This window comes from Micropterus dolomieu, linkage group LG10 (assembly GCF_021292245.1).
Source record: "Micropterus dolomieu isolate WLL.071019.BEF.003 ecotype Adirondacks linkage group LG10, ASM2129224v1, whole genome shotgun sequence".
In the NCBI taxonomy this organism is placed as follows: domain Eukaryota; kingdom Metazoa; phylum Chordata; class Actinopteri; order Centrarchiformes; family Centrarchidae; genus Micropterus; species Micropterus dolomieu.
In genome coordinates, this window is record NC_060159.1 from 20,919,753 (window position 1) to 20,938,610 (window position 18,858).

At 39.5% G+C, this 18,858-nt stretch overlaps 2 protein-coding genes across 3 annotated transcripts in view; one reads left to right on the plus strand and one right to left on the minus strand.

The window, feature by feature from the left end:
• Positions 1-488: 488 nt before the first annotated feature.
• On the minus strand, positions 489-17,251 carry LOC123977997 (muscarinic acetylcholine receptor M5-like). The gene is made up of 2 exons (XM_046061094.1): positions 17,072-17,251; positions 489-2,320 (listed from the first exon to the last, which is right to left on the minus strand). Exon 2 carries the CDS (start codon positions 2,241-2,243, stop codon positions 720-722), a length of 1,524 nt encoding a protein of 507 aa, XP_045917050.1. The 5' UTR covers positions 2,244-2,320; positions 17,072-17,251; the 3' UTR covers positions 489-719.
• aven (apoptosis, caspase activation inhibitor) overlaps positions 3,094-18,858 on the plus strand; it is a 38,707-nt gene continuing 22,942 nt past the window's right edge. For both annotated transcript variants that reach the window (XM_046061095.1, XM_046061096.1), the window contains exons 1-2: positions 3,094-3,353; positions 5,272-5,443. In XM_046061095.1, the coding sequence (XP_045917051.1) occupies positions 3,159-3,353; positions 5,272-5,443 (367 nt within the window). In that variant the 5' untranslated portion in view covers positions 3,094-3,158. The remainder of the gene's footprint in view (positions 3,354-5,271; positions 5,444-18,858) is intronic.

Sequence of the window (18,858 nt, forward strand, 5' to 3'; positions counted from 1 at the left end):
TGCATACCTATAACACTGTTGAATTTATGATGGACAGTTGTAAAATCAATGTAGCACAATCAGAGACCTCTCTTTTTTTCTCCACGCATTCTTCTACCTTGTCCAAACCTGCCGCCTATGTTACCCACAATGCAACTCAACCACTGACAGATAGGTTGGAGATCAGGGTCTGTTATTGTAGTAGCGGCTAATGTAGCCTTAATCCACTAGCCTCAAGCAGAGTGAGGAGCAAACCACAGACATCTGGTAAGCTCACTTCTTTCTTACTTACATCCCCAGAATTTTTTCATTTTCAAATTTGTAGTCTTCAGACCGTAACGTACACTGACTCAGGAGACATCGCTTGGGGCAGTTTAACAGACTTCATGTTGCTCCCTTAGGAGCCACAAAAGGCTTCATATACCTTTATATACATATGGAGTAGTACTCTCCAATACCTGTAAACATCTTTTGATGTGTAAAATTGGTGGAGTTCCCCTTTAAAATAATCCAAACACATTCTTTAACCTTTAACCTTTGTTAGGTTTACTTTCTGTAATAATCTGGAACTGCAGATGAAGTGCTGCATCAGGCTCAGCTCGTTTTCCACAAATGTGTACTTAAACACAAAAATCACATGCAGCACTTCATGCTGAAGATGACCACTGACTACGGTATATATCAGGAAAATCCACATGTGGGCAAAAGCAACACATCTGCTCTAATTTCGCAGGGCCACATTATGTGATTTTGTTGTTGGCGTTGGGATTTTGTCCACACCAGTACAACTTGTCCTCGCCTCTCCTCCTCCTCCTCCACTGGCAGAGCAGAAGCATGCGGAAGGTCTTCTGAAAGGTCTTGTTGCAGAGGGCATAGCACATGGGGTTGATAGTGCTGTTGACATAGCACAGCCAGTAGCCCAGGTGCCACAGGGACGTAGGGATGCATGTGCCACAGAAAGTGGAGATGAGCACCATGATGTTGTACGGCGTCCATGTGAGGATGAAGGCCAGGAGGATGGCGCTGAGAGTCTGGGCCGCCTTCTTCTCCTTCACCAGTACATTCCTCTTTCTTTTGGTGATCTGGTTCTTCAGGACGGCGTCCATGGGTTTGGAGGTGGTGGAGGAGGAAGGGGAGGCATTCTTCGTGGGCTGCTCTGCTTCAGGCAGGCATGGTGTTGCAATGGTAGGGTTGCCGTTTTTTCCCTTTGAACCAGGTTTGAACTTATAAGAGATGTGCTTTTTACTGCTCTTCTTCTGAGGAGTGGAAAAGTACTGATCTTCTGTATAATCAGTCACCTTCCCGTTCTTATTACCACTACTTTGCTCTTTGAAAGATCCCTGTGGGGTTTCTATTGAAACATGATGCTCCTCCTCTTCAGATGAGGTGTAGCTGTTAAAGGAAGTGATCTGGTCTGCTTTCGCCCATGCCATATCTGATCTAGTGGTAGTTTTAGTGGCGTTACTTTGGTTAGATGAGGACCAAGAGGCCTGACTCTGGTCTCTCCTCTCTCTGGTGAAATGAAAGCAAGAATGAATGATAGTTTTCTGGGGTTTAGTGCCCTCTAGAACATTTTCTGTTTTGAGACCTTGCAGCTCTGCTAGATCTTTGGTCCGTCTCTGCGTCTCCTTGTAGATCCTACAGTAAAGGATGGTCATAACAGAGACGGGGATGTAGAAAGCAGCAATGGCTGTCCCAAATGTGATCACAGGCTGTGTTAAAAACTGGATCTGGCACTGGTCAGATTCTCTCTTATCTACGAAGTACTGCCAGCACAGAATGGGTGGCGCCCAGAGGACAAAAGACACCAGCCATGCGAGGCCTATCATGATGGCAGCTCTCTTGGGAGTCCTTTTAGCCCTGTAAGTCAGCGGCCTCGTAATGGAGAAGTACCTGTCGAAGCTGATGACGAGTAAGTTCATAACTGAAGCATTGCTGGCTACATAATCCACTGCTAGCCAGAGATCACATGCAAGGTTTCCCAAGGGCCAAGAACCCATCAGGATGTACGTGGTGTATAAGTTCATGGACAACACTCCTATGATGAGGTCAGCGAAAGCCAAACTCAGTAGGTAGTAGTTGTTTACAGTTTTCAGCTGGCTGTTTACTTTGAAGGACAGCAGCACTAGCACGTTACCAACAATAGTTATCAAGCTGACAATGGCGGATGCTGTAGCAATGGTTATAATCTCCAAAAGGCTGTGGGGAGCCGCCTGGGAAAGTGATGTGTTGGCAGAAGTGCTGTTTGAAGGATCTAAATCCATGGCTCTGTGTTATCTGTCTGTGTTACCGTTGACAGGTCAGAAAGAGGTGCCCTTTTGTGGCTCCATTAAGAGTTTTCCTGAAATAAAAAGAAAAACATTAGTGAGACACATACTTATTTTTTCGTCAAATGTTTATTATATCAGGATAAACCTGTGTAGATATATCCTCTCTATATATCAAGGGGTCACAAAACATGAACTCGTGTACACTGCTATAAGTGCTGTAGTTACAGTAGTATTCAGTTTATGTAAACGTGTTATGTAAACTACCACTTTATTTGACAAAATTAAGCTTATTTTACTTGTTTTATAGTACTAAATGTTATTATAGAAATGCAAACATATCTACTGATTTTACATATTATTTGCAGAATGTTTTATCCATAAGAACACAATTATTTAAAACTGTACAGAAAATGTATTTATTTTAATAATAATTCATAATAATTTTAAATAAATACATTTATATTTATATTTATAAAATATAAAATTAAATTTATATAATAATAAATAATTAAATTTATAATATAATACATGAGGGCCACTGAAAACAAAAATAACTTTGCTTTTTTAACATGGAGATATTTATTTTTGTATGTTAATCCTGATGCATTTTTTAAAAAAGTATTTATTTTATTTTAATCAAATAGACCTTTGGCGTAATGCATTATGGTGTAATTATATGTCCTATATTGTCAGAATAGTTTTTGCACTAAAATAACATTCAAATTAATTAATTCAACAAAACTATTTATTGTTTATACTTCCGTCCAAGTGTGACATTAATTATTTTGGTCCAAATAAGACCCGGAACCATCCAACTTCATTTTTGTCGTAGGACACAATTCAATGAAACACTCGTTCCGCTCCAACCTGAGGTGTCGCTGCTAAACTGTCCGGCCACAGTTGACAGTAATGGAGGGAAGACCGAACAGAAGCAGAGGAGGGAATTGGAAAAGAGGTGGCCGGGGTGGATACGACAACGACAGTAGTGGCGGTGAACACCGGGGCAGAGGGAGAGGAGGCCACCACCGCGGCCGTGGTAAAAGAGACCACTACCGCGGTCGTGGACGCGGGGGAGGCGCCCATGCAGCGGAGTTCCATCACCGGGTGAGACCTATGGGTGAGACAGCGTGGGAATCGCGTTCCATAGGCGACCCGGTTATCCCGCTTCACCAAACCGCATTGAAAAAAAATTGTACTTTTGTAGTTGGTTTACTTTGGAGACGCACACAGTTCTTGAACGATGATGTAAAATTGAATAGGACCCCCTTTTTTACTCGGCCATATTACTTTACTAATACTTGTAACTTAGAGGCTGGTACCGAGCTTTTTGAAAAAAAAATTATATTGATATTTTTTTGTTAAATAGATGTAACGTTATGCCTCGTGCATAACCTAAATGCAATCAAAGCACATCCTCCGTTGCAGTTGCTTATGGCAAGCCGTTTTAACATTTATTCCTTAAAACCTACTAGTTGCTATTTAAAAGCTACTAGTACTTTATTTATTAGTATCTAATTCCATTAAGTTAGTTACTACTATATTGTTTTAGTTACTAGTACCTAATCCACTAGATGCAGAGTTGTGAGCTTTAACAGCCACAGTACCATATGCACTGGTTGATTGCTGTGCGTTTTAGAGTGGGTTTGTGTCATCATTATCACATCCACATGTCTCTACTATACATGCATGATGCACATGAGAAGATCCCCATCAAAATGTAAAGAGTTAGACTTCGAGAAGAATGAAGAATTTTAGTGTAACATCATGGTGATGAAACACTTGAAATGTCTTCCATAGCAGTTGATCATTATCATTGCATGATCTGGCTTTTGGGCATGACATTAGACTGTCAGGCAGCTTAATTTCCACTGGGATGTTCTGTCAGTTGTTCTCCTGCCATGGTGACGACCGAATTACTAGAGAAACGATAGGGTGCTTTGTGATTGCAATCATACAAATCTCCTTCGATACATATGGGTCCTTGATTGCAATCATACAAATCTTCTTTGGTGCATCCATAGTTACTACGGGGTCTGATGATTATGCGGCGTGTTTGAGTTTTGACACAATACCAGAAAAAAATTAGCAAAACTACACTTTGTCCATCTGACACATCTTGCGTTGCACACTTTTCCATGACAACATTAATAAAGGTTTGTGCAGCTATGTGACAAAGCAGGGGGAAAAAATCTATGACTCACGCAAATATAATGGGTTCAGCTGTGGCATAGATGTCTATTCTTTGTCATACAGTGGGACGTGCCTTTTACCTCCACCCTTTTGTTAGGCTTAGCTACAAATGATGAATAAGAGCTATGTGTTAATGACCACTTGACTAAATGCTCTTTGAATAATTTTTTATGGTGCACTGCCAGTGAAAGTGTTATTTTTGTAATGGCAAAATCTTAGTCACGATACCTAAGGCTAGTTGGCTCTGCTCAGTTAATACTTTTTGAAGTTAGTAATGGAAGCGTTTTACTTTTGCACACACTGCCAATTATGTATTTTGTGATGTACCCCAGCTGAATAAAAAAAGCCCAAAGAAATTAATATCAAAATGCCATTTTGTTTTTGAAAAGAACGCTTATTTCAGCGGTGATGTTATGGTTTCTCAACCAGAAAGCCACAAAAGGTGGCGTTCATGGGAAGATGGTACAATAAAATAAATGCTGTGTACTTTTGTAACCCAGCACCTGCAAACATTTGTAGTATGTGTGTGTGCCTCCTGATAATTGCAAGATGGTTCCATAGTATGTTTGCGTGCAGTGTTCTAGGGCTACAACTAATGATTATTCCCATTAGAAATGGATTAGAAATTTAGAAAACTATAAATCTTTTTTTTTTTTTTTCAATCAATTGTCTAAAACCAAAAGATATATGGTTTGACAAGTGATCTAGTTTGTTTGAAGCATACTGACACCTTTAAACTCTGAGCTAAGCATGTTCCATATGAAAAGCACTTCTGGTATCACTTTAATGTCACTCGAATAACATGTTCCTCATTGTGTATGTTCTCTTATAGGATAAGGATGAAGGGGACAACTTTCAGGAGGAAGATGGCAGGATGGAGATGTTCTCCAGGAGGAAGCTGGAGTCAAACTGGGACCGTTACGAGGTGTCAGAGAGACAGGAGCCTGATGATGACACGCCCACTCAGAGAGGAACAGACTACCACATCCTGCTGGAGTCAGCAGGTAAGTTCTGGTCATGGAAAGCCTGAGGAGGTTATGTTTGTTTTGCCAACCACACCTGAAGAGCTCGATTAGCCCTCAGCAGGAGAGACATGCCAGTCATCTGAGCTTCCCAAAAATTTGAAATATACCTATAATGCTTAGATTTGGGTACATAAAGAAATTTCTTTCAAAGGTTCAATTATGTAAGTCAACACAATAATGTGACAACATCCTGGTAGGAGAAATAAATTAATGAATTTTAAAGCCTAATTGTTCCAAAAGTGTAAGAGTCTCACTGCTTTAGTTTGGTCAAATAAATGTGGGCTCATTTTTTTTAACCAATAATAATCAAATCATCACAAGATTAAAGAAACAGTACATTATGTTTTTTTGTTGACTTTTAATTTGTGCATTAGTCTTTCTGGGATAATGACATGGACATTCACTTTGTGTCAAATACTCCACTGAATCTAATTGTACTTTTCTGACGTTGTGTCTCAGTATCCTAATTAATTAAAAAGAAATGTTGTTGTCTTAATGGACTTTAATTGCTCTGTATGGACTTTGCTGTCAGATGGCTGCATAAAGCATCCTTGTTGGTCTTTGCTTGTTACAATCATTTCAGCCTCAGTGGTCAGTGTTTGGCCCCCTGGGCTCTTAATAGTCTCTCATCCGTGATTCTGTTGCTATTTCTTTCCCCAAAAGAACCCAAGTAAGAAATCTCAGTGCTGTATTATTAGAGCACAGCTCGATATTTTCATATTTGGGACAGATTCTCAGATCGGGGGCTGTCACATTTAGCTCATGCCTCAAGTTGGGTTAAATGGAGCAGAGTCCCCCCTCCCACATCTGCTTACTGTTTTATTTTTAAATATGACAGAAAGGGAAGCAGGCGAAGTCTCATTTTAGCAGCTCCCAAGCATGCAGTAATTTAAAGAACTGATGTGTGTTTTATATTGCTATGGTTGTTGGCCTTCTAGCAACTGGTAAAAAGAGTAACTCCTCAACAGATTTTAGGAGGAGGTTGAAAGGTATAGACCAGTTTGCAAAGTGTGACACTGTACGTGCAGGATTTCAACACAGGGGAAAAGTCATTCTAAACTAAAACTATTTGTATCATATCTGTGTGTTCACATTTGACTGACTCATGACTGAGAGAAGGAGTTCAATTTTTTACGTTAATAGCGGCAATCAGGCACCAAAGGTAAGGTAATGCACCTTAATTGCCTCCCAGGAGCTGCTCCATGACAGTGTTGATAAGTGGGCCAAATCAGCTTGCAACAGCATGCACCTGTCCCTTTCACCTCTCTCAGTAGTGCCTTTGCCTCGCATCTCTCCCTTTTAAAACATTTTTACAGCCCTGTTAATTTCACCTTTTATTAACTCCTTATGTATGCGTTCTGGGTGACTTGCTGACAAAGGACTGACCAGGGGCTGCTAAATGCTCAGCAGCCTACTACACCAGGCCGATGGTGAGCTGCCATCCTGTCTATTTCTTGCTGGCTTGGTACTTATGTTTGCTGGCTGACATTTTACTTTTACAGTATCAAGTATCAAGTAAGAGTTGTGCTTCGGATAACTATGTAAGAAATAACAGATTGATTTGTAATCATAAGCGGGGACTACATCACAGTTACACAGGTTGTGTGAACATGCTTGATGTCACCAGTAGTTGGCAGTGCAAGTGAGATTATTAGAGTTTGTGTTACTCTTGGATTATAGTTGGTGTAGATTTTGCAAGATATGAGCAGGTGATTGCTGCGGATCAGTAAGAGAAAACCATCTAAAAAAAGTTTACAGCAGGCTGTGTATTATTTCCTGGATTGATACTGGTCAGTGCAGTGTTCATGACCTGAAACTGCCTCTTTTCTGACAGACTTGGCTGACATTTGCCTCTCATCTTCAAGGATTTTCTTTGTGTCATCTATTTCCAAGCAGCACACACCCATGGTGGTTTTAGTAGCTATAAATTTTCTCCTACATGTTTCTGATGCCTTGATAGCTTGTTTTATAGTGAAGACAACATGGTGCAAGTTGAAAGAAAGGCTCAGTCATCTTCTCTTCGCTAATGCTAGTTGAACATGGTGGTTAAAGAATTCATAGATTAGTTGACAGAATATGTATCCACTATTCTTTGATTTTATTTTTTTCATTTGTCATTATTCAAACAACATTTGATTGCAGTGAATGGATTATCTTTGAGTTTTTAAAATAGGCAATTTGAAGATTTCACTTTAGGTTGTAGGAAATAGCGATGGTCATTTTTCACTTTTATTTAGTATTGTAAACTATTAAGTGATTGAATCACAGCCGTTCCCTTTCACCTAGTCTGTCAGCATGACTGAGTTGATTTCATAACATACTGCTGCCGATAGTAGAGTACTTCACTGTAAATACACATGTCATTTGTATTGTATAAATTAACAGGAAGTAATGTGTGTAAAGATGCGATTATTTATATTTTACACCAGCACATTGGCCTTGCATCACTTCAACATCAATCATTTTGTGTTCTACTGATGTGGTTAAGTTTCCTTTTTACCAGAAACATGTAAATGAGATTTTACTTACTATCTTTGCACATAGTTCTTTTGTTTTCACATATATTTATGTTTTGGTAAATTAGGCCTTTTAAAGGCCTGTTGTGGGTTTGAGACCTGTTGTGGGTGTAAAGCTGCACAAATCAATATTTTAAGACTTATTCACTTTATACTGCCTTTTATTAGACAGAATACTGCCTAAGACCTTGTCTTTTCTCTGCTTCATGTGGAATTCAGCCTTCGGCTTCCTGGCTAATGTTGTGAGCAACTCAAGGCAGAAAGACACTCTGTAGACATAAGGTTGTGAATCTAAAGACAAAACACTGCGTTTAAGGGCACCTGCCAAGGGCGAGAATATGTATGTAATGTGTATGTAATATGTACAAGTGCCTTCATCTTCAACTTTATTCAGTATCTCCTAGCCTAGCAAGCTCAGAGGTCCATTTGGAAATATGACTGAATATTGCAATAACCTCTGAAAGACAATTCCCTCTTTGTGAATTTAAAGTGCCACCACAATGAACAAGAGGTCAAATGACTTTGTGTAATTTAAAAGTGGTCACTCGTATTAACAAACACAGAGAATCTCAGAGAATTATCAGCCGACTCTGCAGTTCCCCTCAGATCTACGGAGCATTTACTGTTTTGTTAGCTCTTTTTTTAGGTTTTATGATCCACAGCTTTATGGTTTTGACTCAGTCTTGCAGCTCTCATCAGCGCTATTTTCAGCCGCAGCGGGCAGCTGTTTTCAGTGAAAAAGCTTCCAACAACCCACTGTACGCTATCCATCTAACACCAAACAACAGCTTAAGTTACGACCATCTGGTGAACATAGTGGAGCCTGTATCGCATGAACAGCCAGGTATTTACCTTAGTAGTTGGGACAGTTTATTTCTGAAGCATTTGTTGAAAGTCTTTTTACAGGATCAATAAGTTTGATTGAAAAAGCTGGCTCTGTGATTGGTGTTGCCCCTCACCCACTGGAGGTCATAATAGAAAAGAGACCAAGTGCCAAACTAAAGAATGTCATGGATCTTGTAGACCCTCAACTCCACAGTGTCTTTAAGACACTTGGTAGTTTCTTTAGTGGCCAACTGAAGATGCCCGAACGGCCGAGACAGTCTTTTATCCCAACAGAAATTTGATACTGGTTGTCTTTTCTGTGTATGTTATATGTTGTTGATGTGATCTGGAGGCAATTGAGTTTCCCCAATGGGGATTAATAAAACTGTAAAATCTAATCTTACATTTCGACAACAACCAATAAATCAAATGCTCTGGGGCACTGGTTCCCAAACTTTTTCAGCATACCAGCGAGACCCAAAGGAGAAATTTTATATGTAGCTTTGGTAATATTGTTGCTATACATTCATGCCAATAAAGCTAATATGAATTTGAAATCTGGTGTCTCCCAGGGAGCCAAATTTACAAAAATACATAATGAATTGCTACATAAACTACAGATAAAGAACACAAACCATGAATATAAAATCTATATGAAATGTATTTATTTTATTATAAAAGTAAATAAAAACATCAGTGGTGTATTCTCCTTTCTGTGTCGCACCCCTTTCTCAACTCTCGTTTTCTTATCCCCTCCCATCATCCCTCAGCACCAGCACCAACTTGTATTTTTTTAATGAAGCTGACATGAATTTAATGACAGGTATGTGGCTGGTTAATGTTTTCAACCAGCTGATCTATGCTGAGCATTTGTCTGTTTCTGTATTTGTTTTTCACATATGCTAGAGTCAAAAAGCCAGTTTCTCACAAGCATGTGGTTCAAAATGTAATTAGCACATCTTGAAGGATTCTTTGCAAATCAAAAATAATTCTTTTTGATACTCTCCTTACTGAGCACTTCCCCACATATTATCCATTGAGGTATATCCTCTCAATTCCAAATTGGTTTGGTAAAGCCAACATTAATAAACTGGTTCTTGTACTTTAGTTTGGACACCATAGGATCGACAGTGACAGCTCGCACACTGCGGGCATAAAAATTTTGTATGAATGTGGACAGCAGATCGGGTTAGGGAGAAGGGAGAGCGAAAAAGGGAGAGCTGAACCGACAAGTATAGTAAAAATGAAAGCTCATTCACATATTGACATATTGTAATATTGTTATGCATTTTACATTTTACATCAATTGGTGACCCAATCAAAATAGTTCTGCGGCCCATTTTGGGTCCCAACCCTAAGTTTGGGAAACATGGCTCTGGGGGAAAATGACAAAAATTCAGTAACCCGCAAGTACTGTATATTATTGATTGCAAAGTCTGATCAGATTTATTTGATGGGGTTTTAGCTAAATATCCAAGAGTTGACACTGACTGACATCTGTGCAAGACTTCGCCTTGTGTTTTTAAAGGAGGTTACATTTTTAACTCTGTTTGAGTGTTTAAGCAGCTAACTGTTGTTGTAGGATTGTTTTTTTTCCTTCTCACGCCATTAGAGAGTTAGAGTGTGTTGCAGCGGTGTGTCTCTCCCCCCTTCTCTTGTAGTGTAAATGCCGAAGGTTCTCCTGTGAGTTGTTTGACTCTCTGTGTTTTGCCCACATTGTCAGATTAGTCATGCTGTACAGCAAGAGGCTGCCGCTCTCTAGAGGATACTTAATTGTACGTGGGAGGCAATGCTTTCCAGAGTCGTTTTTCTGGCCAATTAAGGTAGCCGTGAAATCAGGAATTCACCACAAAAGCCCCCCCCCCCCCTTTCCTCTTGGCTGAAGTTATAATAGAATGCTTCTTATTGAGGAGTTTATATCACCATCATTTCTTGTATCCAAGGTGTTTAAGTGTTGAGGTATTCTGTTAATTAATTGACAGAGAATTAATGAACTTTAATTACTTTTAGAGAAATGTTGCTCTCTGTCTCTCTATCTGTCTCTACATAAAGAGTATAAAGTGTTGCTGGCTGTCACTTGAACCACGCTGGAAGGAGTTTTTCAAGCCAAACTTGTTCAAGCTTCTCCAATGTAGAAATAGCTGTTTGAATTTGTTTTCTATGGAAGCCCTAAGCGGCCATCCATTCAAACATTTTTTTACTCTGTTTTCCTGTGATAATGGGATAATTCTGTCGTGATCTCAAGATAACAAAACAGTAGTTTAATACAGAGTTCAGCTAGTGACTTTATTTACAGTAATTTCAGATAGCTTTCTAGTGTCACTGGTTAGTTTAGTTGGTAGACCACAGGACTTTCAATGAACGGTTATGTGTTCGATTCCTACCTGTTCTACTTTTTTATTTTAAATTTTTCTTTTCTTATGAAGAGGCCGGTTCACATGTTCACAATAAAGCATGTGCTGAAGTGTGTGTGTGTGTGTCCTGCCGGTTGGTACACATACATCAATCTCTCACATTTCCTGACGGCTACTGTCGTCCCAGAAGGAAGCTTCTTCTAAAGATGATGACAGGAAAGGAGTGGGGGGGTGGTGTCATGGTCTGGGGCTGCATGAGTGCTGGTGGCACTGGGGAGCTACAGTTCAGTACAGAGGCAATCATGAATGCAAACATGTACTGTGACATACTGAAGCAGAGCATGATCACCTCCGTTCGGAGACTGGGCCGCAGGGCAGAATTCCAACATAACGACCCAAACGCACCTCCAAGACGACCACTGCCTCGCTAAAGAAGCTGAGGGTAAAGGTGATGGACTGGCCAAACGTGTCTCCAGACCTAAACCCTATTGAGCATCTGTGGGGCATCCTCAGATGGAGGTGGAGGAGAGCAACGTCTCTAACATCCACCAGCTCCGTGATGTCGTCATGGAGGTGTGGAAGAGGACTCCAGTGGCAACCTGTGAAGCTCTGGTGAACTCCATGCTGAAAGAGGGTTAAGGCAGCGCTGGAAAATAATAGTGGCCACACAAAATATTGACACTTTGGGCCCAGTTTGGACATTTTCAATTATGGGTGTATTCACTTTTGTTGCCAGCGGTTTAGACATTAATGGCTGTGTGATGTGTTATTTTGAGGGGACAGCAAATTTACACAGTTATACAAGCTGTACACTCACTACTTTACATTGTAGCAAAGTGGATGGCCGCTTAGGGCTTCCGTAGTTTTCCATGATAGTAAGCTGAATATATTTAGGTTTTGGACTGTCAGTCAGATCAAACAAAGTATTCAAATATGTCAAGCTGCCATTGTGATGCACATTTTTCTTTCTGACATTTATTATTTATTAGTTGCAGCCCCAAAAAAGTTAAAATCAAAATCAATACAACGCACCCTTGTTCAGTTTAATACACTATGGCTTTCTCTGCTAGAGCCTTACTTTCTCTGGTATTTCCAGAAGCTTTGAATTTATCAAACCTTTGATAAATAGAAACTTTGTGACTGTGTTTTCTTGTGCTACTGTTACACACTAAATAAGCATTATCATATTGTCACATGTGGCCACAGTGGCTGCTGTTGAGGAAAAGTTACATAGGGTTGCTAAAACTAATATTGTAAAAGTTATTACCGCGCTGATTTTTAGATCGGCCAGCTGCGTCCAATTTGGTACAAAATGTGTTGGGATGCTTTACAGCACAAAGGGTACTGAAGCTTTAAGAGTTTCTGGTTACAGTAGAAAATGAATATAAGGCTGAATGGATAATTTAAAAAAAACACTATCATTAGCTCCTCTTCCAGCTCAGGAGGGTGGAAAAACACGTCAACACCTTTCACACTAGCCGAATTCAGCTGCCCACATCTCTGATTTTTGCAGCTATTAAAATGTGTATTAAAAGTGTAAAAAAAAAAAAAAAAAAAGGCAATTCAGCTTGATTTTCAGTCTGCTTTGACAGATAGGGCACTTTCAAGTTCTCTCTTGACTGGCAAGAGTTACTGTTGCTTCACAACTCCAGTGCCAGGCGTAACAGATGGAGAGAGGCAGTGAACAGTTGGCCAAGTTACTGAGGCTTTACATAATCTCATGTTAGAATATGAGGAGGCCAGAAAAACAGTCAGGGGAAGTTTTATGTGGTCGCAGAACACTTTTAGAGCTTGTGTGTTATGAGTATGTGGCTGAAAAATTTCTACCTTACAGGTTAAAAAAAACTAGGCAAAGTTTATCTGGTGATGAAGATGATGTGAAATAATTGAAAGCCCCAGAACAGCATTTGAAGAAGAATTTGAAGTGAGATTATTTTGTCAACACAGGGCTCCAGACTGCTACCATTTTTAAAGAGTGCGAATTAAACTTTGACATGGTCTCATTTGTGAGAGTGCAAGGTGGTCAATAGCAGCTCTACAGCGCGACCATTTCACTCGCAAAATGTCCCTCAAGTGTGAGCACCGGTGAGCACACATCATCTGACCAGCCCTGAGCACCGAGAGAAATCCCGGTGGGCGGGTCGCTCTGTGGTCGCTTGGGCAGCTCGTTTTACAAAAACAGCAAGAGAGATGCGTTGGCAGATGTAGTGGTGAGACAGAAGAAAACAGGGAGAAGAAAAGGAAGGTTTGTGTTTGGCTAGCTGTCTTTAGCTTTATCAGGTGCCTTTTGTTGAAACGCTCAACATAAAGTTAATAAGCTCGTCAGTATCACTTTTCTTCGACCAACCTTGCTACAGCAAGGTTTCAAATGATTAAACTGATTGTTCTGCATGTATGAATGTTGTGATTGTTGAGGAGTTATCACTTAGAATTAACAAATTAGAGAGTAACTCAACCACCATGTAGACTAGAGCATTTTTCTAGCATTTAATGAATGAACCCACAAAAAAACAAATCAGTTGGTGCGACCAGCTGAGAAAGTTGGTAGCACCAGTGGGAAAAAATAAACCCTGTGTGTATTGATATTTAGTTTTTAATTGTTTTCGGTGTATTATCTAATCACATGACTTTTTGTGTCCTTGTACATTCTGGTGCTTGGCCCTCTACGGTGGTGGAAGGTAATTAAGTACATTTACTTAATTTACATTACTTTACATATTCAGATTAAAAATAAATATACAAAATATAACCAATAAATCATGCCACCAATTATTATGTATTATTATAAGACTTTATTGATCCTCTGGGGAAAACTCACAAGCTACCCAGCAGTATATAAAGTAATTAAAATTGGCCCCAACTTTACCAGTTACAACATTAAAGTGATTTATGCTACACATGACTGGATCAATAATTATAATCCAATAATATAATATACATTATTCTGAAACGGGTGGTGTATTTTGGTATATTCAGATGCTAATACTTTTACTCAAGTAAAATTTTGAATGCATGATTTTTACTTACTATAGTTTTGCTATTTTTACTCAAGTAAAGTACTTTTTCACTGGCCCTATAGTATATAATATACTATGTGGTCCATAGATCCCACTTTTTTATGCTTACAATCTACCTACAGGAAAATGTTCTAGTGTAAAACCTGTCACTGTTGTTTATATAATCTCCATTTATATAACCTTTTGTTTATATTTCAATTTGACAATTTCTTCTGTTTAATGTATCCAAATATATTTGCTGCTACAGTGACTCTGTTTTCCAATAAAGGGCATTAGAGTTTCACCCTATCTCTGCGTGTATAAATTCATTTACACAAAGCTTAACTTACTGCGAAATTGGAGCACAAGCTCCATAAAGACTTCTACCTTTTCGGTGGATTTGCTTTACCAGTCTGTTTAAAGATATATAATTGAGTCGTTTGGACATACAGTGGCTGACACATTATTTGCAAAAGCGCTATTGAAAGCTCTACTGTGCTCGGTGTGATTAGAAAAATGGAGCCTGACAGGGAAATTATGTAAACAGACTGTTTGATTTGAAATGAAGGTCATGTTGATTTCTGTTGTTTTGTGGGCTCCTGGGTCGCTATTATGTGGCCCCACTGCTTGTCCAAACATCCCGAGTGCTTTTAACATTCATGTGTTTTGATTGACTCTGATTACACCTTCTATTACATTCAGTGCTAAGAATTTGCCATGTCAGGAGGCGAGGACGCAGTAGACCTTTTTCATGACTGTGCCGTCCAGCCTGAGATTGCTTTCTACAAATGAAACCATGGTGCTTTTGATACCTGCAACATTTCAGTACAAGCACATTTAGAAATGTGCTTTTGGGCAGAGACATTTTCAGCACCTTGAACCAGAGAGGATTTGTGTTGAATTGCGGGTGTATTGATTGAATTAAAACACATCCAGTTGCTGTTAAGCCTTAAGCAATGAATTGCTGTCGACTCTTTTGTAACCTGAAGGTGATTTTATTTTATCTTGTCTCTGTCCTTGCATTGTTGGGGGTTGATTTGTGCTGTTGCTATGGGTAATGCACGCATGGTGCAATTCCCTTGTTCTGTGTGTGTGTGTGTGTGTGTGTCCATGTTCTGTATGACTTGGGGGAATTGCTTGGACAGCATCCTAACGTAGTCATCTATCTGTACACATTAACACAAGGACCTTCCTCCACCCCTGAAGCTGTAGTTTACCAAGACCGCTAATGGGCACCTATCAAGTCTCAATCTTAATGAGACAAAAGGAAATCACATTAGAGCTTCAGTGATTCACCTAACTAGATTGACAAACACAAGGATGTTTTCCTAACCAAGATGAATAGTCCCAATCATGCCATTAATTTATATGTTCCGGTGTCGTTATGGATACTTGATTAGCCATCTAGACTGGAGGAGACTGGCGTCAAAGCGGAGGAATGAGGCTGGTTATGTACTGTCTGGTTAGTAAAAATAGGAAACAAAGCATTACAGGTGCTTGGTTCTTTTCCCTGTAATTGCTGATTATGATTAAGCCAGTGGAGGACGGTGTGAGTCCAAATAAAGCAGCAGGAGGATCATAGACACTTCACTGAGATTATCCCACAGAACAGTCTACCCACTTTCATCCTTAAACACCTGTGCCACTATGTCAACATGTGAGGTTTGTTTTAGTGCTGCAATTATTTCCGTTAAACTGCAGATTAACTTGCCTTCAGATTGGCTTGTTTTGACTGTCCAACAATCTAAATTTTCAATTTACAATCGTAAATCAATGGAGAAAAGCAGCAAATTTTAGAATATGTTTGGCATTTTTGCTTGAAAAATTACTTAAAACAGTGAATCAAGTATCAGTACAGCTACAAACAATTAATTCCATTATTGATTTATTTTCTTGATTAAACAACAAATTTACGGTCTGTATAATTTCTGAAAATAGCCAGTAGTTGGTGGTAGTTAGTTCCCCAGAGCTGAAGTTTATGTCTTCAACTTGCTTGATATGTCTTATTTACCTTCCAAATTCAGTTATATCAAGTTTACACAAGCAGCTGCTAAAATTATTCAATCAATCAAATTGAAACTATTAATAACTATTGAAATTATTTTATAATGGATTAATAATTTAAATCATTTTTCATGGAAAGATGCTGGACATTCGCTTTGACGGTTCGCCGCCACTGCCTAGGATAGTAATGGACATTTTTCAGTTTTTTGACGATTTATATACCAATTGATTTTAATTGAGAGAATAATCCATAAATTATTCTATAATGAGTATTGTTTTTGCAACAGTCGCGGAAAAGCAGCAAATCTTAACATTCAACAAGCTAGAAGTAGTAAATTTTTGGCACTTTTTCTTAAATAATTCATTATTGAAATACTAATCTCAAACTTGTTCAAACTCAGTTTTTTTTTCTTCCAAGAATACAGTGGTGCAAGTGTCAGTCATGTGACTTGTCATCCCCATGGTTTTTAATGATACCTTAAATCAAATCATCTTACTTCTTGTACCTCCCACTTTTTCCTGAGTTAAAAAAAAAACAAACAAAAATACACAGAACAGCCCCACACACTCATTCCCAAACCTACTAAAGTATATTTAAGATTCAGGATCAATTTAATATCCTTTTTATGGGTGTTAAAAGCTTCTCTTTTGCAACCACATTGAACAAAATGTACTGTACAGCTTTGAGCCTGAACCATAAAAGCTCTGCTGACAACTGATGAACCCCAGCGCCTGCTCCATGATTCATTAATATAGTAACTCAGGCTACATTTAGTATTAAGTGATAATGTGAAAACGTTAGAATTTATAATATGATGTTACTGAACAGTAAGCAGGGTCAGTTGACAGCTGCTTCTGGGAGCTGTTTAATTTCCTGCCATAATAGCCACATCAAACAGAATCCATACTCACCCTGTATGGATCTGACAAAACACGATCCTCCAGCATTAAATGGGCGTTTGGCCAGCTCTTTGATATCTGTTTTTCCTTTACTCCTTCTTCAGTCTGGCAGAGTTGTCTCAGTTTCTTCTCCCTGTGTCTTTCTCAGCTCTGCACGTCTTCTCTCTGTTTCCCTCTCACAGCGTTTGCCTCACACCTTCCCTCGCTGACTCGCTCTTACCCTCCCCTGTTCCCTCTCGCTGACTTTTTTTCCTCTGTGCTCGTCTCTCCAACGAGGTGAAAAACACTCTTGTCAAATACAGGTAGGTCATCACACCGTCTCTCATCCTCGTCAGTTGCTAAGTACGAGGCGCTTTGATGCAAACAAGTTTTTTAGCATCGTCGTTTGTTACTCTGTAGCTCCTAAACAGTCCAGTGTCTGTCTGAGACAAGATGGTAAGTGCAACAGCTGTTCAGTGTCACTGTCCATGCGACAGAGCAGCTTTGGTGCCTCGTTGGTGGTGTTCAGACCTTTTTCACAGAAGGGTGAATTACTGGAAATGGCTCCTGGTCCTCAGCAGTGATAATCAAGAGGTCGTCAAAGCTTTTCCATTTTTTCTCTGAATATGAACTCGTGAGCTAAACATCTTCTGAGAAATCGATGAGTGGCAAAAGTCGTTAGTCACCCTTGCTACAAAGTTAGAGCAACTCCCCTGGAGAGGAAAGCAGAGTAAAGCCTCTTCAGTCCTCAAGGCTGCACTGAGTGAAATGACTTTTCGTCTCCTACCAGGCGTCTGCTTGCTGCACCTGACAAAGCTGCTTGGATGCACGCTGCACCAACGTTCTCAACCAACACATGGATTCAACCGTGAGCCACTATTAGGAGAAATTCCCACATGGCCGGAAGCCTCATCCTGTATCAGAGCATTGAGCAACATGTAAGAGGAGGGTGGAAGAGGTGAGGAGGTGGTGTAGGATGAAGCAGAGGAGGGGGGAGGAGCCGGAGGAGGAGCCGATGTGGGTGTCAGCAGCAGGTCAGAAATGGCCTTTGCATCAGCAGTGCTTACAGCTGTATGTCTTCATCAGAGAGGAAATGCATTCGTACAACTGCTGGCTCCTCAAACAGCGTCACATGTCCAACTTCATGGTGACTTAATCCACTGATGTGTTTGACCATGCGCCCTCTGTTAAAGGTGGGGTGAGTGACTGTGGAAGCAGTCAGTGGCGACTGGTGATTAGAGTTTTTAAACTGCTCAGGTTCAGTTTGCCAGGCTCTAATGGCCTCATAGTAAGTGCTTTTCATTGTGTGCTTTGTTTCTTTTGGAATGACCTTCCATTTCTCTACTGTAATTTCTAATCTTATCTACAAAAAGCTAGTATCAGCCAATATATCAACCCGGCTTATTTATCGGTGTAGCTGTAATCTGTAGTTAGGAAACAGTTTTTTGTCAATTACTACCACTTAGGGCTGGGCAATATGACCTAAAATCAATATCATAATTAATTGTCACATTTACGTTATTACGGGTAACTTGTTATTTATTTAACAGGAAATTCAAGCTAAAATGTTCTCACATCTCTTGCAATTAACTATATTTATTATAAATATTATAAAGACCTATAAAAACTAGGGGTGTGAATCACCAGAGGCCCCACGATACGATATTATCACGATATTTATGTTGTGATTCCATTTTATTGCAATTTTAAATATGTTGAGATATATATTGCAATTTATTACCTTTTTCCAACTTCCAGTTAGGTCCCTAAAGTCAAACTTTGTCAACATCTGTTTATCTAAAAAGATACATTTCTCTGTT